Consider the following 22,474-nt stretch of genomic DNA (forward strand, 5'->3'; position numbering starts at 1 on the left):
GGTGAAACATGGAAATTGGATTGGTTTATTGACGCAAAATATAACTTAAAAAAAACTTTGTAAAATGAGTGTGACACCTACCATATTAAGTAGAAGAAATTGAAAAAAGTTATGCAGGGCGAAATCAAAAGCCCTTAGAATCTTGGCAGGAATACTGTTCGTGGTATTACATATATAAATAAATTAGCGGTACCCAACAGCTTGTGTTCTGGGTCACCCTGGTCCAGATTTTGGTCGATATCTCGAAAACACCTTCACATATAAAACTAAGGGCCACTCCTTTTTAAAATACTCATTAACACCTCTCATTTGATACCCATGGCGATATCTCGAAAAGGCGTCCACCTATAGAACTAAGGCCGATTCCCTTTTAAAATACTCATTAACACCTTTCATTTGATACCCATGTCATACAAACATATTCCAGAGTAACCTCAGGTCCACCTTTATGGCGATATCTCGAAAAGGCGTCCACCTATAGAACTAAGGCCCACTCCCTTTTAAAATACTCATTAACACCTTTCATTTGATACCCATATCGTACAAACTCATTCTAGAGTCACCCCTGGTCCACCTTTATGCCGATATCCCGAAAAGGCGTCCACCTATAGAACTATGAGCCACTCCCTTTTAAAATACTCTTTAATACCTTCCATTTCATACCCATGTCATACAAACACATTCCAGGGTTACCCTAAGTTCATTTTCCTAAATAGTGATTTTTGAAAAAGAAATTCCTAACTTAATTACTTTTAAATGTATATGTCATTCTTTGGCATTTTGCTCTTCGTATGCCAGCTTAAAGTTACCCAGCAATGTAGAAACATTACGTTTCCAATAGTTCTCAGAGAGGTACCTACTCAATTGAAAAATATAATTGCGCTATTGGAGTTGCAGGAAAAAAAGATGCTAAATCCTTGTTAAACTCGCTGGCTATCTTTAAAGGCAGTAGTATACAGAGTATTAGAACTTTAGGGGACATTAAAAATATTTTTTATTTCCCTGTTAATGTTGACAAAATAGACAGTGCAAAAACCATTCTTGATAACTTGGAAGATATGAATGAAATATATCTTTCCATACTGAAGTACATATATCCTTCATAATATTAATAAAGTTAATAAAACTTTCCAAAAATAACAATCAAAGACAATTTTCAGAAAAGCGCTTAAAAAGTTAATATTTTTGAATGAAATCCGGCGTTCTCATTTTGGTATCCGGCGAATACAATCGTACGTCCCCTGGTAATAACCCAGCTTCGTCCTAACTCAACTTTGGTTGTTGCCATAGATATGACGATTTTTGACAATTTTTGGGCGGCGTCTGACGACTTGGAGAAAAAATATATGGCAACGCTGCGCACAGACGTAGGTTCGACGATATCCACCAGCTGGCGATCGAACATTAGAAAATTTTAGTTCCAAGGTGTCTACAAAGTAATGCGGTTCGATCTGCTCGGTGTATGTATACTTAAAGTATTCAAGTAGTGAAGTGAACTAATAAAATTAAATATATTTATGAAGAAAAAAATAAATTTTTTTATAAAATAACAAAAAAACAAGAAAAACCCGAAAAAAATGTACATGAAAGGTTGAAAAAAGAATTAATTTTTAAAATACTTGTACATATATGCAAGTGGTGACCAGTGCCAAAAAATAAAAAAAATACCGGTCATCGTCACGTTAATCAACGGTTGCTGATTACACACCAGCTTACAGGACCCAGCACGGGCCCTCACCGCAGCTTACTACATCCTAACAACCATTTCTTGCCTAAGCCGGGGTGAGTGTACACTTATAAAAAACGAAAATGTGTTAGGTAAATTAAGTTTCCAAAAATAAGAATACATTTGCCTAAGTGAACCCTAAAAAATTAAAGTAACTTTAGTTAGGATGTGGTCACGTTCAATAACCGCGTTAATCAATATGAGAAAAGAAAATTTTGATCTATATGCATGCATGCCAGTTGGAACCTTAAAAATTCGAAAATTTAAAAACAAAATTTTTTTCACTTAAGCGGTTACTGCAAAATGGCACATGAAGAAAAAAATATGAAAAAAAATCAATAAAGTGTAAATTGATAAATTGGCGTAATAATTCAATTACAAAAAAAGTCCTAAATGCACTGCAGTATTAGGACAATGTTACTTAAATTATACTTGCATATATACATACATACATACATCCATACATATGCTTGACCATAATTATTGTTTTTCTTTTTTTTAGGTTTATGTCAACCGGAGGCATTAACCTCGGCATTTTTTTTTAACGGCCACAGAGCACCGTAAGACTGGCTACGAAGAGGATAAGTACTAACTTTACCCGCAACAACAAAAGCACCAGCATACATACCCGAATTACATAAGTGCCGACGCCTTAGCGCACTTTTTAAAACACCTTAGTAGGCAATCGGCCTATCGGTAACACATACGCTATAAATTACCGTCGATCAGCCGTTTCCGTGGTTGAGCCGGAAATAGGTCAATAACCTAAAATTTATTATATTTGGGAGTGATCGAATTAAAGAAAAGGAGAAACAAGAAGGCATCGGAACATCACGGACTGCAGAAGAGAGGAAGAGCGAGAGTGCGAGCTGCTACGGGCTGAATGTAGTTCCGACACTCTTTGTTTGTATTTTTGTATTTTGCAACTCATCCAACTTTATAATTTTTTTTTTTTGCATTGCCTTCCGCCTAAAATTTTAAATTTAAGTATTGTTGCTGTAATTACTCATATTTAAGTGATGGTATTGTAGCTTCTCACACTTAGTATTGAGAGTTCTAACATACGTTTGCTTTAGATCTTTTTCTTATCGTTTCATCTGATTCTCATTTTTTTCTTGTTTATTTTTGATTTTTAAAGCTACCTTTCTTTTTTTGGTTTCTTATTCTCTTCGCAAAAGATTTAATATCCGGCTAATAACTAAGCTACATATCGAGTCCTTCCTGCAATTTAAGTGTAACCAACAAAAAGTAAATTTTACAGAAGAAGGTTTTTTGTAATTATCTCCTTACAAAAAATGTGTGTAAAATATTTCTTGAGCCTACAAATAAGACTTCGGTTTTTGACCACACTGTACCGATAGTCCTGTTATCTGTATTTACGTTTTTTTGCTGTCATGTTGGCTCATTTTCCAAACACTATTTTGTTGGTTACCTTAAATTTTAAGTTATTCAATTATATTTTGCAGATTCCATAGAGGCACATTAAAGGCGTATTTATTGTAATTTTTTGGTACATACATACATTTGAAATTAAAGGAAACTTATAAAATTCCAAATTTGAACACAATATATTAAACAGTATTGTTGTAAACATAATAATGCAGTCATCTTCGTCTGTCTCAGGGAATGTATCTATTATCTTTCCAGTATGGGTTAAGCTAATATATTCATAGTGAAATTGGTTTGGTATGATATTCTTTTTGCAGAGAGATTTTAGGTCATTATATTTTGAAGATGAAATGTGTAAAAAGTGATCATACAAGGTAACAGGACCCTTACTAAGTATGAGAGAATTTCGTCTTGACCGCACAATTGTACTGAGATCGTATACCTTTTTTTCGCTATCGTCAAAATAACCATAGTGTAGTTTAACCAATTGAGAATTTTTTTCGAAGATAGCGCAACGCAAAGACGTAAATTATATTTAAACTGAAGCTGGAAGCAAAGCTTGAGAAAAGGTTTACCAATCTTTTAAATCCGAATTATGAATTGAAATGTATGTATAATTTTCTGGTATAGTTCTTGCGTTCGAAATAATTGTATACCATTCACTTGGAGCCCAAACATTTCTATCACGAATAAAAGACTCAATAGTGCTATGCATGGAGTCTACGGGCATCATGGTATGCCCAGGCAACAGGTAAGTTATTTTAATGTGTTTTATGTTAGCGGCCTTCTCTAAGAAATATATTATCATTGCTTGCATAGCCCTGTTCCTGTTCTGCCCAAAAAAACTATCACAATATAGACTTATATCAGAATGAGTCCCCCTTTCATCCACGATATTTAAGTGTTGGAAAATTGCGTTGGAAATTTCGTTACATCCATGTTTTCCATCCGATTCACCCCATAAAAAGCAATAACCGTTTCTTGTGCCGTTTTCGTAAACGCTTTCATTACAAAAAGCACACTTTCTTGAATAGAAAAGGTTTACGTCTTTTCCGTGTGGTGTATTCAATACTTTCTGAAGGTCGAAGCTGGCACAGATATACGTCCCATTCTGTTTGCTTTTCTTTGGTCCTCTAAGAAAATTTCTTTTGATTTATCCCTGTCCCGTATGTGCATTTTATATTCCTCAGTTTGTCGTAAAAGGTTGTGTGCTTCTCTGTCCGAATTCTTATACTTTTCACAAATAATGCATTTGTCGTTTTTTGGCAAATTGAAGCCTATATGGTATTCATTTTTGAAAATGGTACGAAAAACTGTTAGGGATAACTAAGCTTGCTCCTGATTTGTATTTATCAAGTGCTGCGTGTAACACCTATACAAAGTTGGCACGTTTCGAAAGTACCGTGGAAGATATAACTTAGTACTTTTGTTCCTACAATAGTGGAAATGAACTGCTGGTAGGTGTTCAGTGAATGATTTCAAAGGAGCCACATTTATTTCGTCAGACTTATTATGGGGAGGAGGTCTTTTTTTGTCTGGTAAGAGGTATTTGAAGAGCTATGTTTTTTTCTAACACATATTAACGTGTTTTGGGAAATATTAAGTGTTTTCAGTAAAAACTGCTGACAAACTTTAAAACGCTTTTCGTTATAGGTAATGAAATATGCATAGCTCCACTGTTTTTTAAGGCTATCTGATGTTCTTCTTTGAACGCATTTCCGGGTCATGCACGATAGAAGCCAATCTCTTCGTCGTATCTTGTTGCCTAATCCCCAAAAGTGTTCATTTCGCACTAACCGATCTTGCTCACTAAGCTTTTCACAACACTTGTTTCCACACCTACGCAAGGATTTGGTTTAACTTCATACAGCTTTCGTTTTTTACCCCGAAGTCTTTTAGGAAGCTTTCGTTTCTTCTTGTACCCTCTTGTTCCAACGCATATCTCGTTTTCTAATTCCCCATAATATGTCTTTTCAGACTCAGTATCGCTATATGGCACCAGTGAGTTATTCTTGATCGGTCATTGGTATAAAAACAAAGTTTTGTTATTTTATTTTAAAGATAGTATAAAATAATTAATCACCTCATTTTGTAAAAGCTCCATATTAAAATAATAAAACAATTTTATTGGATTTCACGAACTTAAGCAGAAATGACTTGTATCAAACTAAAATATATATTTTCGTTTTCAGCCATATTTTTTTCTTTTTGCAAAATGGTTGCTTAAATCATGCATATACAGTATAATTGCAACAAGTGCTTTTGCGAACAATATAAATATACACGATAAAATTGAAAATAAACATTACTCGTAAGATACCACAGAGAAGCACTTTTGAGGTAAGTAGCAATTTGCGGTCACAAAAAAAGTAAACAAAATTCAAAATTCACTTACTCTAAAATTTCTTTTTGATTTCGCTTGATAACGGTACTATTCTCTATTATAAAAATTTGTGAGATGATTCAAATCATGCAAAACTATCGGTTTTCAGCAAAAAACTAATATCTGTATTTTTGTTGGTTACACTTAAAGGGCTCGATATATGTGCCTGCGTATATGAATGCAGGCGTATTAGTCGGGCTATTTTATTCAATTATTTACTTTGTTTAAAGATTTTTTGTTTTGTCGGATGCACTTTTTACCTACGCAAGGATTTGGTTTAACTTCATACAGCTTTCGTTTTTTACCCCGAAGTCTTTTAGGAAGTTTTCGTTTCTTCTTGTAGCCTCTTGTTCCAACGCATATCTCGTTTTCTAATTCCCCATAATATGCCTTTTCAGACTCAGTATCGCTATATGGCACCAGTGAGTTATTCTTGATCGTTCATTGGTATAAAAACACAGTTTTGTTATTTTATTTTAAAGATAGTATAAAATAATTAATCACCTTATTTTGTAAAAGCTCCATATTAAAATAATAAAACAATTTTATTGGATTTCACGAACTTAAGCAGAAATGACTTTTATCAAACTAAAATATATATTTTCGTTTTCAGCCATATTTTTTTCTTTTTGCAAAATGGTTGCTTAAATCATGCATATACAGTATAATTGCAACAAGTGCTTTTGCGAACAATATAAATATACACGATAAAATTGAAAATAAACATTACTCATAAGATACCACAGAGAAGCACTTTTGAGGTAAGTAGCAATTTGCGGTCACAAAAAAAGTAAACAAAATTCAAAATTCACTTACACTAAAATTTCTTTTTGATTTCGCTTGATAACGGTACTATTCTCTATTATAAAAATTTGTGAGATGATTCAAATCATGCAAAACTATCGGTTTTCAGCAAAAAACTAATATCTGTATTTTTGTTGGTTACACTTAAAGGGCTCGATATATGTGCCTGCGTATATGAATGCAGGCGTATTAGTCGGGCTATTTTATTCAATTATTTACTTTGTTTAAAGATTTTTTGTTTTGTCGGATGCTATTTGTTTTGGTTTTTTTTTTTTTTATAATTTGGGTAATTGCATTTACCGCGGTATTGGACGAATTAATGCTCGAAGACAGATTTACTTCTTTTGGGACAAATTTTTTTTGGTTGTTGTTTGTTTTTTTTTTTGTTGCCTCCCCAATATAGGTTTCGGGGTGTATGCTGGCGCCAACAACAACGCTGAATTAAAAGGTGAGTGCATAATATATATATTTTTTTTAATTAATTTAATTTTCATTTGTATGTACCATTAAAAACGGGTGGAGCGATTTATTATACCTTTTATCGCATGAAATTTGTTGAAGACATGATCCAATTTTCGGACTAAGTCCGCCCCCTCCGTCTGGCAACACCCGGCCAGTGCGGCCAAGCGCAAGCAGTGCAGCTCAGCCGTGGCTTGCCAACCACCACCGCGCTCACTCTCAATTGAGTTTTTAGTTTACTTAAAACTACCCGCCCACACGCAACATCCGAACCGCAATCGTTTGCTGTATTTTCTCCCGCCCGCCGTCGCGCAGTTTATTTAAAATTTTAATTTCATTTTTTATTTTAGTATAAATAATAATAACTCAAGTTGTGAATTGTGAGTGAGAAACGATAACTACAAATATATACAACATAACTAAAGTGTTTAGTGCATTTGAATTTACATAAACATGGTCCTTTGGTGCTAAAAAGGCAACCAGCGGCAAAAACAAATTATTTCAAAGTTTATATATGTACATTTATACAATTAACATTAAACGAAATACGCGGCCGGTACGGACACAAAAAACAAAAAGTGATAAAAATAGTGTTTGAAAAAAACTAGAAAATTGCTACATACAAAAAAAAACAACAAAATATTTTAAACAAAATCAACATTTTATCATCAAAAAAAAATTATTTGCGTTTGTGTCAAAATTTTGAACGGCAAAAGTATATAACATACATAAATATAATAAAAGGTTACATTAAGGTGTTACAAAAAGAGAAAAAATTTAAAATCCTAATTGAATAACATAAAAGTGAAGGAAGGAAGAAACATAAAAACGCGATATATACAAGAGACAAAAAATAAAAGAAAAAAAAGGAAAACAATTATTTAAAAATATTAATAAAGTTGAACAAAATATATACAAACACAGAGAGACAAAAACTTGTGTACCTAAAAACATAAAAGAAAGATAAAAATTGTTCGGTAAAATAAAAAACAAATACCTACTCATATACAGGAAAATAATTAGGGTGAAGTTGAAAAAAGGAAAAAAGTTTTGGAGAAAAAATATAATTTTGAAAAAAAGAAAATTTTCGAAAAATCGCAAAAGAAAAGATATAAGGTGAAATCAAAAAAAAAAAAAAATAAAAATATATATAATAAATTTTGTGGCTAAAACACAAAAAACGGAAAATATAAGTAAAAACAGAAGAGAAGTTTGGTGGAAACAGAAAAAAAATTTTTTTTTTCAATATAAAGAAAAAATATACATTAGAAAAAAATATAATTACTCGAAAAAAGGGAATTGTTTGAAAAAACCAAGAAGAAAAATACAAATTTTCAAATAAAATAGAAGTTGAAAAACATAAGTGGAAAAAACACATACATACATCAAAAGAACATCACCATTACACCAGAGATACACAACATAAAGGAGATACAACATTACAACACATTATATCACAAGTCACACATAAAACCAACAAAAAATGTCAGAGTGAGTACACCGTTTACCCAATATATTCCCATATATATTCCCTCCGTCTAAAGCACGGACCCCAAATCTAAAACCCTCAAACTTATATACTCCTCCGATCTAAAGATCCGGACCCTGGGTATATAACCCACATCAAAAGCCTAAACGGCAGAATTTTGATTTGCTTACTCACTGTTACCAACAGGTACAGTCCCTTCAAAAACACATAAATTTTTCAACAAATAAATTTGCATTCCCGTACCAACGGAAAATCTATTGCCCGGTTCTATATACCCAATAAGTTCGTTGCACTAAATACCTACTTAATTATAAAAGTATATACGTAAATATGTAATATATGTATATACCCACTTAGTTCGGTAATCATCCACGAGCTATACATATTTTTCCAGCGTGAAATTCACCGCTGCCCAATTTACCCATATATACATATATTACATAAAATATATTTTACAAAAACCCATAGCAAAAAACTTTGCCAAAATTTTTGTCACTTTTCCTAAAGTTTATTTTACCGGTGCACCCAAAATTAATTTTGCATACAAACATACAATTATATGCACCCATAATACCCACACGCACTTGTATATCTTTTTGCATAAGCCAAAAACCCACCCTCAACAAAGTAATTGCATGACCATATGTAACTACATAATAGAAGGCAGCAACAAAAAGATCATCGATCACATATTGGCATACATTTACTTTGTTAATACAGATCAAGTGCATTGGCACAGCAAACAAAAGGTTGTTGGTACACCACAGTTTGTCGGCAAATATATTTCACCCATATATATAAATACATACATACGTACTATATACCCATATTACTTGTGCTCAGACGCGCTGAGACAAGTACATATAACAAAGCAAAAAGCCGGTACACATTAGGCCGGTCTCTCAAAAAAAATAAAAAATAAAATCCTAGTGAACAAAAATACTATAATATTTATATTATTATATACCCACATTACTTGTACTCAGAAGCGCTGAGACAAGCCCGTATAAAGAACCAAGCGTACATTAGGCTGGTTTCAAAAAAAAAAAAATTTTTTTTTTCCTTTTGACAAAACATTTTTTCGATTTTCACAGCTTAATAAAAGCTCCCATTTCTTCGTAAATTACATTAAATTATAATGCCAAAAACAAACGAAACCCAAAAATTGACCACTGCAGACCAACGCCTGCAGGAATTTATATATGACGGTAACCAATTAGAGGTTTACTGCTCGAGATGGTCACCCTCCCAAGCTACCGATTTATCAGAGTGTATGCTTAAGGTCAAACTAGAAGACCTTGATAAAATATGGGCAAAGGTGCTAGAGTCTCATTGAGAAGTAAGTTTCTCAGATAATTACACAGAGGTCAGCGGCTCGGTTGAGCAAAAATTCGCTAAATGCATGGAAACGTACCAAACATGCAAATCAGAAATTTTAGAAGCCTTACAGCTTTTTAATACTGCTAGCACCAACCAACAACAAATACCCGCCCACCCAATGAACAATTCAAACGCAAACGGTTTTTATTTAAAAGTACCACCATGCGACACCGAAGTATTTCATGGTGGATACGAAGACTGGCCATCCTTTAGAGATATGTTCACGGCAGTCTATAAAAACCACCCTAAATTATCACCCGCTCAAAAACTATACCACCTACGCCTGAAAACAAAAGGACAAGCTGGGCTTATTGTAAAACAATACCCACTGAGCGATAATAATTTCGAGCTTGCCTGGGAAGCGCTCAGATCTAGGTACGAGAACAAAAGGATACTCGTCGACAACCAATTGAAGACGCTGTTCAACCTACCCACAATATTCGCAGAAAACGGAGAACAAATACAGAAGATGCAGACAACAATCAACAACGCATGTCAACCCTTAACACCCAAGGAATCCCGACAACGGACTGGGACCCAATCCTCGTTTACCTCTGCTCATCCAAGCTGCCAAGTGAAAGCCTTTCACTATGGGAACAATCCCTCAGCTCCCGAAAAGAACTCCCACTTTGGGAGGATATGAATAAATTTTTGACGAGCAGATACGAGGTAGTAGAGAGAATAAGTACCTATCGACCAGGCAAGGCGAAACCCCAATTTTCGAGTTTTACGCCACGAACGGTGAATCAAAACTCGACCCAATCTAACAATAATAGAACCCATGCATATCACACGGAGTTCAATAAAACGGCTTCGTGTAGATTATGCAATCAATACCACGCAGACAAGTCTTGCGTTAGGTTTAGAAATTTATCGGTATCAGACCGAATCAAATTTGTGAGAGAAAATAGTTATTGCGAAAACTGTTTGTCTACGTCACACCCCATGAACGAATGTAAAAGTAGTTTCACGTGCGTTTATTGCCAAAAGCGTCATCATTCGCTACTGCATTTGCAGCCCAAACCCCAACAATCACAACCAAACCCCAGAGCTCAAAATGCCCAAGCACCCCTAGGAGAACGGACGACGAGCGAGCCTCAACATCGAAAGCCGCCGCAAGAGCCACCTCCTCCCTACAGTCTCAAGACAAAAACCCGGTTTCTTCACTCTTCTCGAGTAATCATGGAACCACCCTACTACCCACAGCAATAGTATCAGTATACTTTGCTGGCGAATTTCATAAAATTCGTGCCCTAATAGACCAAGGTTCACAAAAAACCTTTGTATCATCCCGTATACAAAAGGTTCTTGGTCTACCCACAAAAGAGTCTCTCCACCAGATATCTGGAATGGGTGGAACGGTTGTGAAAAATGCCAATAAAGTCTGCCAGATAACATTCTGTTCAGCAGACTTAACCCAAATGATAGACGCACAAGCAATAATTTTGCCAAAACTAACGAAGTTCTTGCCCACAGTCAGAGCTTCAAGCATCGATCTCGAAGAACTGTCCCATTTACCGTTAGCGCATCCACAGTATTCGATACCATCAAAAATCGATGTGGTAATCGGCAGCGATATCACCCCGCAAATCCTCACCGAAGGGCTCCTACGAAATGTGAGTGGAACATTACTTGCCCAAAACACAATATTCGGATGGATATTAAGCGGCCCTGTAGCTGAAAAGGTATCAACCTTCAGCACTCATGTCACTGAATGCCCCGATGACCCCACCAATCAACTTTTGAGAAAATTTTGGGAACAGGAAGAAGTTCACCAAACCCAACAACGATCAGCAGATGATGAATACTGTGAAACACTCTACCGGACAACCACAATTCGTGAGGAAGATGGATGCTACAGAGTCAAACTACCCTTCAAATCGGAATTTCCAGCCAATCTGGCACTCGGTCATTCACGACCCGCAGCACAAGAGCAGTACGTCAGCATCGAACGCACGCTCGAAAGAAAACCCGAATTAAGAGACAAATATTTTGAAGTCCTTAATGAATATTTAACCATGGATCACATGGAACCCGCCTCCCAACAAGATATAATTAGAGATGGTAAATATCTATCATTTTATCTACCCCATCATGCTGTCATAAAACCCGACAGCAAAACCACAAAAGTGCGAGTCGTCTTCAACGCATCAAAAATGTCGCATTCTGGCAACTCGTTGAACGACGTCCTTCATACAGGCCCCATTCTACAAAATGACTTAATGCTCGTCATACTTAAATGGCGACTTTATAAGTTTGTTTTTAACGGCGATATTGAGAAAATGTATCGCCAAATACGCATCCATGAAGAAGATAAAAATTTTCATCGAATCGTTTTTCGAAAACACCCAACTCTGCCGATAGAAGATTTTCGACTAAAAACAGTTACATTTGGTGTAAATTGCGCGCCATATTTGGCGATTCGAACCCTACACCAACTCGCCCACGACTGTCAAGACGAATATCCGCTCGCTAAAAATATTTTATTGAATGAAACTTATGTTGACGATATTTTGTCCGGCGGTCATAATATACAGTCCACTTTGAACTCTATGACTCAAGTTATCGAAGCCTTAAAATCGGCAGGGTTCCCTTTGAGGAAGATTTCGGCAAATCACCCTGAAATTTTAAAACCCGTTCCCGACCCTGAGTTGCTAGACGTCGACTTCCTTAAATTCCATGATTCGAGTTCCACAAAAACCCTTGGAATTCAGTGGAACGCGCTAACCGACACCTTCACCTACACGTATGATCCACCATCAGCAGAAAACACGACTACAAAAAGGCAGATTCTATCAGCAGTCGCAAAACTGTTTGACCCCGCAGGATGGCTTTCACCAATAATGATTCTTGCCAAAATGTTGCTGCAACAACTCTGGATGGAAGGAACGGATTGGGACGAAGACGAGAAGCCCGGAGCTCTCCAAAAATGGACCTCAATTTATGAAAATTTACCTCATATCAGAGACATTAAAATCCCCAGGTGGGTACAGTATTCCCCCGATAAACTAATCCAGCTGCATGGATTCTCAGATGCTTCAGAAAAAGCATTTTGTGCCTGTATATATTTCCGAGTACAAACCCATGAAAATAAGTTTTCATCCCATTTGCTAGCTGCTAAAAGCAAAGTAGCACCCCTCCAAACCGTGAGTCTTCCACGGTTGGAACTCTGTGGAGCAGTTTTACTCTCCAAGTTAGTGAAACAGCTGCGAAGTGAGCTGAATCTACCCCAACACGAACTCATTCTCTGGTGCGATTCTGCCATCGTACTGGCCTGGTTAGAAAAACCACCCCATACCTGGAAAACGTATGTCGCCAACAGAACCTCTGAAATTCTTAAGAACGTCGACAACGCCACTTGGAGGCACGTTTCCAGTAAGGATAACCCAGCGGATTTGGGCCCTCGAGGCTGCAAGCCTCAGGATTTAGTCCAATGTCCATTATGGTGGGAAGGACCTAATTGGCTTATCAACCCATCAACTTCGTGGCCAAAGGATATTTCTCATCACCCAACTCCCCCCGAACAACGACATGTGGACGTATTCCACACCCGGCAGGAAGAAAATATAGACATACTCGACCGGTTTTCGTCGTTTTCTCGAGCGCTTAGAGTCGTGACCTATATGTTGCGGTTTATCAAGAAAGCAAGGAAACTGAAAGTTCCAGCCACGCTTAACCCCACCCACCCCGAAGTGAATGATGCCAAAATCAAAATCATCATTCAAACTCAACGGAATCATTACGGAGACACGATAGAGCTGCTTCAAACGTCAGGACCCTTACCCAAAAAGACACCCTTCTGACATTAAACCCCATGCTAGATGACTCAGGAATCATGCGAGTTTCTGGAAGATTAGCATATGCCACCTATAGCTTTAATGAGCGGCACCCAATTATCATACCCGAAAACTCTCGATTTTGTTCTCTTCTGTTAGACTTCCTCCATTCGCACCTGCTGCACGCCGACAAACAGCTGATGATCCGAATGGTACAGCAACAGTACTACATTCCACGTTTGAAGCAAAAGGTCAAAAAGCTCGTCTTCCACTGCAAAACCTGCACCATCTATAAACAGCAGATGAAAACGCAGATAATGGCAGCCTTGCCACCCGAGAGGTCAACGTATTCCCTACCCTTTCATACAACAGGAGTCGACTTTGCTGGACCATTTATGGTAAAAACTTCTCCCCTTCGCCGAGCTTCGTATGTCAAAGCTTACGTTTGTGTGTTCGTCTGTTTTTCCACAAAGGCTGTTCATTTAGAAGTGTGTTCTGACCTCACCACGAATGCCTTCAACGCAGCCTTTGCCCGATTCACTGGCCGCCGTGGCCTACCCCACCAGATATATTCTGACAACGGAAAGACGTTCGTCGGCGCACAACGCGGATTACAAAGAGAATTCACCACATTCCTCAAGGAAGTCGCTACAGACGTCGCCGAAAAGTATGCAGCTCACGGATTCTCATGGAAATTCATCCCCCCATACGCTCCCCACATGGGTGGTCTATGGGAAGCGGCCGTGAAAAGCTTCAAGATACACTTTACGAAAGTAGCAGGAAACCAGAAGTTCTCCTTCGAAGAGCTTACTACCCTCGTAATACGCATAGAGGCGGTCCTCAACTCCCGACCGCTCTCCCCTATGTCCGAAGATCCAATGGATCCCCTAGTCCTAACCCCAGGGCATTTCTTGCGTGGCGCGCCGCTCTTGTCGTTACCGGAGCCAACTGCAGAGCATCTCACCTTGGTTAACAAATGGCAGAAACTGAAAGTGCTTCACCACCAATTCAGCACACGATGGAAGAGCGAGTATCTCAAGGAGCTGCATAAGCGGTATAAATGGAAATGCCCTCAACGCAATATTCAAGTTGGAGATTTAGTCGTGGTAAAGGATAATTTACTACCCCCGAACGAATGGCGTTTGGGACGGGTAATCACTTTACACCCTGGATCGGATAACAATGTTCGAGTTGTGGAACTCAAAACCCAAAATGGACTAATAACCCGTAATATTGCCAAACTGTGCGTGCTACCAACTGCCTAGTAATGCCAACCCTACCTCTGGTACCCCCTGTTTCATGACCCTAGCAATCTGAAAAAGATATATAAGCTACCCTCACCCATGCCTAAAAAATACGAATAGTTTTTTCTCTTTTCTTGTCTTTACAGGACCCGCAGAACAACGGAGGGACCAAAGTGTCGCCTCTGTGGTCAACGGCATGTGTTGAGACAGTGCCGGGCCTTTTTAGCGATGCAACCCGAGGAGAGATACCAATGTGCCAAAACCCACCGGCACTGCCTCAACTGCCTCGCAATCTCACACTCCACCGGGGCGTGCGACTCCCCAAGCAGCTGCCGAAAATGCTCACTCGGCCACCACACTTTGCTCCACCGGGCTCGACCGAACAACCATGCGGACAACGACAGCCGCCGAAGAGACAGGGCAACCCCACGAGCCCGCACGGAAAACCGCCAGAGCGCGGTACGAAGCCAATCGGCTCGTCAAAAAGGAAAAAAAAATAAGACAATTAGTAGCCGAGGTACGAGCAGCCTTGGACAGAGTTGACGCCGCCCTTAACCCATCAACGCGTCGGGCGGGGGGAGCATGTTGAAGACATGATCCAATTTTCGGACTAAGTCCGCCCCCTCCGCCTGGCAACACCCGGCCAGTGCGGCCAAGCGCAAGCAGTGCAGCTCAGCCGTGGCTTGCCAACCACCACCGCGCTCACTCTCAATTGAGTTTTTAGTTTACTTAAAACTACCCGCCCACACGCAACATCCGAACCGCAATCGTTATCAGTTTTTCGCCCGCCCGCCGTCGCGCAAATATTTAATTTTATATTTTGTTTTTCATCCTTTTTTCTATTCGATATAATAAAAGTGAAATAAAATAATAGTATCTTTTCTATCTACTCTAAGTCAAGGAGTTGTTGTGCTATTAATTTAAGGTGCATAGTGAATTAATTAAACAAAATTTTTTTATTTTTTTTTATTTTATTTTTATCGCAATTGAATTGCAGACTGTATTTCATTTGGGTTGTTTGAATTTTCTGGATTAGTTTTTTTGGATCGAATTTGGAACATTCAAATATTTGGCTATTTTTTTTTTATCTACATTTTTTTTATTTAATCCTTTTTCTTATTAAAGAAGTTTTGTTGATTTTAAACTCTCAGCAATAATGTTTGAATTATTTTAAAGTAAGCTTTTATTTTACAATTTTTGCATTTTTCTATTTTTAATTTAATTCTTTATCTTACTTTTAAATAGATTTCATATTTTATCGTTACTAGAGTTAAGACTTATTTTTTTGTGAAATAAATCCATGTAAATTAAGGCGAGGGGTTTTATCTGTTTTAAGGATGGTAGGCTAAATTCACCATATTTTGGAGTGGGTGTTATTCTCATGGATATTGGTTATTACCTAGGCGTTTGATCCATAGACTGACTGACGGACATGACTTGACGCTAGGACAGACGGACTACTGTCAGTACTAGGGAATGCTACTTCAATTGTCGGAGCCCAGTAGCATTCAAATGTAGTTCGCGGCTTGCGGACTAATGGGGTGGGTTCAGACAGAGATAGAAAAAAACTTCTACCATCATTATCCTCTAATCAATACAAAAATTTATTTATTTCTACAGATAACGTACATATATTCAAAAGGGGTGATTGACCTTATATTGTATTGTATTGTATTGTATTTATTTATATAATCACATTAGCACATTAAAATAATGAAATGTTTTAAGAGTACAACAACCAGGTATTACAATTTAATTATAAATTTGTATATGAAAAAAAGTATGCCTAAACGTTAATTTAAGTTACATAAATGAACAGATTAAAAAATATAAAAAAAAACGAGTATAAGAAATTAGTATAGAAGAAGTATAGAGAAGTAGTTTGAAATTATTTTAAATAGCCAATTTAAGTTTCAAGATTAGAAAAGTAGCTGTAAAGTTTATAGTTGTTTCGGTCTAGAGAGTTTCTCACAGAAGCAGGGATTGAATTCCAGAGACGCGTAGTGTTGACAAAAAACAGCCTAGTCGAAGGTGCATAATTAAAAGTAGGTACGGATAGATTACATGAGCGGAGAGACCTATTAAATAAGATTTCATTATACAAGTATGCCGGTGTTTTTGTTAGGATCAGGCGAAACAGAAAACTGCAACTCCTTGCCTTCTGATAATCAGACAGGTTACAGCCCAGAAGTCTAGATCTCCAAGCGGATATATGTTCAAACGTATATAAGCCATAGACATACCGAGTGAGGTAGTTAAAGGCAACCTCCATTTTATAGGTAGATCTTGAGTCGAGCTTATTGTAGATCAGCGCGGACTGTCGTAATCTGCGCAGAGTGCCATACACCTTTCCTACCATGGAGTTGATATGATCAGTCTCAGTAATACTAGTATTCATTATAACACCAAAGTTTCTAACTTTACTAACGATCTTCACTTGATTGCCCAGCTTTTGCCAGAACTAGGCGAAAGTATTTCGGTCGCGACTCACTTGGATCTCCCGAGGAGCTATCCAAGGTTGAGATCGGGATCATTCGGAACTTTATCGTTGCTACCCAACGATTCTCTAAGTATTTATATCTACGTCACCGTTATTTTAGTTTATTATATGTGGTATCACAACAGACCTTCATGTAGTCCAAGTGAGCTTATCAGGGAAGCTATCACCCAACCGAACCTAACGGTCTTCACCGTAGCGGTCCCAATACTTAAGTCAGGTATTGTAAAATTTGCGATACTTTTCTGGAAATGGGCAAAACATATGATTTAGCTGCGTTTAGACAAAGTCCATTTTTATTCGCCACACATAAAATAGCAGATAAATCATTATTTATTTTAAGACAGAGATCATGCATATTGATAAACCATCGGATGAATAAAGCTGAATATCATCAGCATATGCATGCATACTTACAAACTCGCAGACATAAAACACATCATTAAGGAAAAGACTGAAAAGTAATGGACAAATTATGGACCCTTGCGGAACGCCAGTCACCACTTTCTTTGGCTCCGATACATCTACATGTACATGATTTAGGTACCCAGGTGAATTGCAGCGCGCGCGTTCAATATTGTTGCCAAGCGTAGATGGGGAGGATGAAGCACTTTAATGAAATTCACTTTGGAAACAGACTCCTTTATGGCTCCAAGGTTTGTGGTGATATCCTCGAACTATGCGCAATAATCTTTAAATACACCTCCTTATTAATTACACATGTATAAAGGGTATGATAGAATTATTGCAATTTTATTCACTTCAAAACTTGATAGAGTTTATAAACAAAATCCGTGACATGCAACGGATTATAATAATTTGCGTTTGACAACTGAGTATTTAATTATATTAGGCAAAATGCGCGCCGATGACTTGGGTTTTCGAAAAGTTATTTTTGATTTTTCACAAAAGAAATCGGCAAAAGGAACTATGATGAGTTTTCCACTATGACAATAATAATAATAAAAAATTTCGATGACCAAACGGTGGTGGTTTTTTGACAGGTGGCGATCATGCCAGATCGCCATCCTGTAATTGCGGCGAATTCGATTTGGTGGATTTTGCGCGGTGGAGGCTGTCACATAGCCATGAGGATTCCCAATAGGGAATTTAAGGGTAAATACAATGCATTGATTCTAGGGATACTTCAGTATAGAAATACAATTCAATAGATCGAATACAATACAAGATACGGGTTATATATAAATTCATAGAGATACGTATAAAAAAGGAGGGAGATGGGACGGGTGACAGCCTACGCCGCGTAAACATCCTGGCCCGCCTAGGCTTACTAAGCGCCTAACGTATGTTTCAGCTCGGTCAACGCCCTAACTGCTTCCTTAATGAGGATTTTACCCACTTTGCTTTTGTACGTTGAGGTTCGTAGGCCGGTGGCGGTGCATCTTATAGTGCGATTGGGCACGGTCGATACGCGTTGGTTGCGGCGAACGCTGGATGTTCTTGCAGCGGGTGGTGGCTGAACGTTCCCACTGCTGCGATGGCGTGGCCTGTGGCGGCGCGATGATTGGCGTTGGCGCCTTGGTGGCTGCTCTACATTCGGGGTTTGGCGGATCCCGGTGTCTCGGTGCAACAACGTGTGGTGAGGGAGTTCACAGACGTGGCAGCGCTCGCTGGATGAACATGCGCGTGTGGCGTGTGACAGTGCCAAGCAGTTTGTGCAATAATTGTGTGCCCATGCAACCACGGCGCGTTGTTGGGGCTGCATGGCAGCGAACACGGAGCACATTAATAGTGCATGGGGTCGCATGCATAAACGGCATCGTCGGTAGTCGGGCAGGACTTCGGCACGTTGGTGGCGAGCTGTGGGCACTGTCACCTGTGATGCTAGCGAGCGGCGCGGTGCGGGGACTGGAGGGCGTTGGCGCTCCATCTGAGGAAGATAGGATAAAATAAATTTTTATTCACTCGTGATGTTGGGAGTGAGTGTTGGTAGGGGTTAAGGTTTTTTCTGTTAATTTTACGATAGCACAGGGAGTTGGACTGTATTACGTTCTGGGGATGCTACTGAGCCTTGAGGGCCTGAGTTAGGCTCAGAGGGCGGTAGAAAGCACAATTTTGTGATGGGCCTGTTGAGTACGCCATTCTGGGTGCGTATGTCGACTACTCGGATATGGGCGTCTCTTCCTAGATGGGTGTCTTCCACGCGTCCTAGATGCCATTCTGTAGGGGGTAGGTTGTCTTCTTTGATGACGACTAGATCGGCGATTTTAGGGGGAGGATGAGCGGTTTGCCATCGATAACGCTTGGGTAACTCCATGAGGTAGTCATTCTTCCAGCGCTTGCTGAATTGGTGATGTAAAACTTTCAACCGTTTCCAACGGTTGATCAAAGAGAGGTGTTCATAGTTCGGTTCGGGGATGGCGAGAAGGGGTGCGCCTCGGAGAAAGTGGCCAGGTGTGAGGGCGGTGAGATCCACTGGGTCCTGGGAAAGCGGGGAGATAGGACGAGAATTGAGTACGGCCTCTATGCGAATTAATAACGTTGAGAATTCTCCAAATGTGAAGCTGTGTGTTCCGGCGACCTTTTAAAAATGGGTTTTAAAGCTTTTTACGGCAGATTCCCATAATCCGCCCATGTGGGGTGCGCCGGGGGGTATAGATTTCCATTCGATGCCTTTTGGCGCGTACTTTTGAACAATATCTGCCGAGACTTCGTTGAGGAAAGTGACGAACTCTACTTCGGTAGCTCGCTTAGCACCAATGAAGGTTGTGCCCTTGTCGCTCATCATTTGCTTCGGGTACCCTCGACGCCCTACAAACCGGGCGAAGGCAGCGAGAAAAGCCTTACTAGTGAGATCCGAACACAATTCCAGGTGGATCGCCTTGGTAGTGAAGCAAACGAAAACGGCCACATAACCTTTTACGAGGGTTGGAGATCGGAGCATCGAAGCCTTGATTTGAAACGGGCCGGCGAAGTCTACGCCAGTAGTAGTGAAGGGGGGCGCGAAAGTACTTCGTTCGGGGGGTAAAGCTGCCATTATCTGGGATTGCGTTGGTGCTTATGGATGGTGCAGACTTTACATTGGAAAATACATTTTTCAGCTGAGGTTTGAATCGGGGGGGGATGGGGGGGTATAGAATTCCTGCCTCATAGCTTGTTGCAGGAGGCGGAGGTCGGCATGAAGGAAGCTCTCGAGCAGAAACCTTATATAAAGGGTAGTAAATCTAGCCTTTTCGGGGAGAATGATGGAATGACATTCATTGTAGGTCATGTCGGCGTTTACTAATCTTCCGTTGGCACGGAGAATCCCGTTTGTATCCATGAAGGGGTCAAGTGCCAGTAGGGGACTTCGCTTTCCGATTGGTTTTAAATTTTCGAAGGAGTTGCTTTCGGAAGCGAAGAATTTCCACTGAGTCAAGCTCAGCAGACGGATTTTCGCGCGCATGACGTCGGCGTAAGAGAGGGCGGGATCGTTAGGCGTACGATTGCCTCCTACAGCATTTCTAAGCCGAGTTACAAATTTCAACACGTACGCTGTTACGCGTAGGGCGCGGGGATAGGCGGAGAACCGTTCTAAGAAGTCTTCTGACTCTTCCGCTGCATGCAGTGATTCGACTCGGCGAAGTTCGGGGGGTACAATATTTCTGGCCGTTGGTGTTGGCCAGTCCTCGGAGGGTCGGGAAAGCCACTCTGGACCATTCCACCATAGCGATGAGATAGCGAGGTCGTCGGGCTGCATCCTCTGGTTCCAAGATCCGCAGGTTTGTCTTTGCTTCGCACATGTCGCCAAGGGACATTTCCAACGAGGTCTATAATCTGCGCTGTTCGGTTAGAGACGTGTGTTTTCCACGAGTGGGGTGGCTTTTCCAACCAGGCTAGCACGATTTCCGAATCGGAACACATGATTTATTTTTTTTGACTTAGGCCGAGATGGGGTTGGACTACTGCGACTAATTTTGCTAATAAGAGCGCTCCGCATAGCTCCAGGCGTGGCAAACTAATAGTTTTGAGAGGAGCCACTTTGCCTTTGGACACTATAAGGTGAGAGTGGACCTGAGTACCGACGGTGCTTCTTAGCTACAGGGTTGCGCAATAAGCCTTTTCTGAGGCGTCGCAGAATCCGTGGAGCTCAACATGTTGATCGGGCGTAAAATTCATCCATCGGGGTATATGGATGGCTGAAATAGAGGGAAGATTTTGAGAGAACTGCGCCCATTCGGTCCCGTCTAACCACAATTCTTGCATGAGCATCTTCGCTTGTATAATTATGGGCGTCAGCCACCCTGCGGGATCGAAAATTTTCGCAATGGAGAGGATTTGCCACTTCGTGGCTGCAGTGGATGCCGGATTTGAGTCGACGGTATACGAGAATGTATCCGTTAGGGCGTTCCACTGGATGCCCAGGGTTTTGGCGGTGCTAGTCTTTTCGAACTCGAGAAAGTTTGTTTCCAGCAGATCAGTTTTTGATATTTTTTGGAGAATGTCTGGATGGTTTGCCGTGATCTTTTTTAGGGGAAAGCCGGCTGAATTGAGAGCATCTATAGTCTCTGTTAGGGATTGCTCGGCTGATTTGAGATCATGACTGCCAGATAAAATATCGTCAACATACGTCTCGGATTTTAGTATTGGGGCTGCGCGTGGATGGGAATCGGCTACATCTTTCGACAGCTCGTGTAGGGTGCGAATAGCCAGGAAAGGTGCGCAATTAACCCCAAAGGTGACCGTTTTTAACTTGTAGTCCTTTACTGGACTGTGTTCGGGGGTCCGGAATATTATCCGTTGGTAGTCTCGGTCATCGGGGTGCAAGAGAATTTGGCGGTACATTTTCTCGACATCGCCATTAAACACATATTTATATGTTCGCCATTTTAACAACATAAGTCGGAGATCGGGTTGGAGGGTTGGTCCGGTACATAAAACATCGTTGAGGGAGTGACCGGAACCCGACTTTTTAGAGGCGTTGAATACAACCCTGACTTTTGTTGTCTTCTTGTCTGGCCTTACGACTGCGTGGTGAGGGAGATAGAATGAGCCGTATTTACCCAGGGATTCTATTTCATTGTGACTGCATTCTTCCATGTGGCCTAGGGCCAGATATTCTTCGAGTACCTGGTCGTATTGCTGCTTGAGATCGCCTTTTTTTGAGGGAGTACGTTCCATGCCATGGAACTGTCGTAGGGCTGCAGTACGGGAATGTTGGTTTAAATGGGAGCCGGACCATGTATCGACCGTCATCCATGCGAGTGGTGGTGCTTTGATAAAAGTCTTCGCACATTTTATCTTCTGGGGTTTCCACTCGCGTTCTGGGTATTTCTTCGATTTCCTAGAATTGCCTAAGCTGTTCATTCAGCTGGACATTCGTCACT

At 39.8% G+C, this 22,474-nt stretch overlaps 1 protein-coding gene across 6 annotated transcripts in view; it reads left to right on the plus strand.

Moving 5' to 3' along the window:
• LOC137244225 (lysosome membrane protein 2) overlaps window positions 1-22,474 on the plus strand; it is a 913,474-nt gene that overhangs the window by 757,652 nt on the left and 133,348 nt on the right. The window contains exon 8 of one of the 6 annotated variants that reach the window (XM_067772919.1): window positions 2,229-3,227. The exons of the other annotated variants lie outside the window; for them this stretch is intronic. Coding sequence (XP_067629020.1) covers window positions 2,229-2,290 — 62 coding nt within the window. The 3' untranslated portion in view covers window positions 2,291-3,227. Of the gene's footprint in view, window positions 1-2,228; window positions 3,228-22,474 lie in introns of those variants that run through there. 6 annotated transcript variants of the gene reach the window in all.

The sequence above is a fragment of the Eurosta solidaginis genome, chromosome 3, assembly GCF_040869045.1.
Source record: "Eurosta solidaginis isolate ZX-2024a chromosome 3, ASM4086904v1, whole genome shotgun sequence".
In the NCBI taxonomy this organism is placed as follows: Eukaryota; Metazoa; Arthropoda; class Insecta; order Diptera; family Tephritidae; genus Eurosta; species Eurosta solidaginis.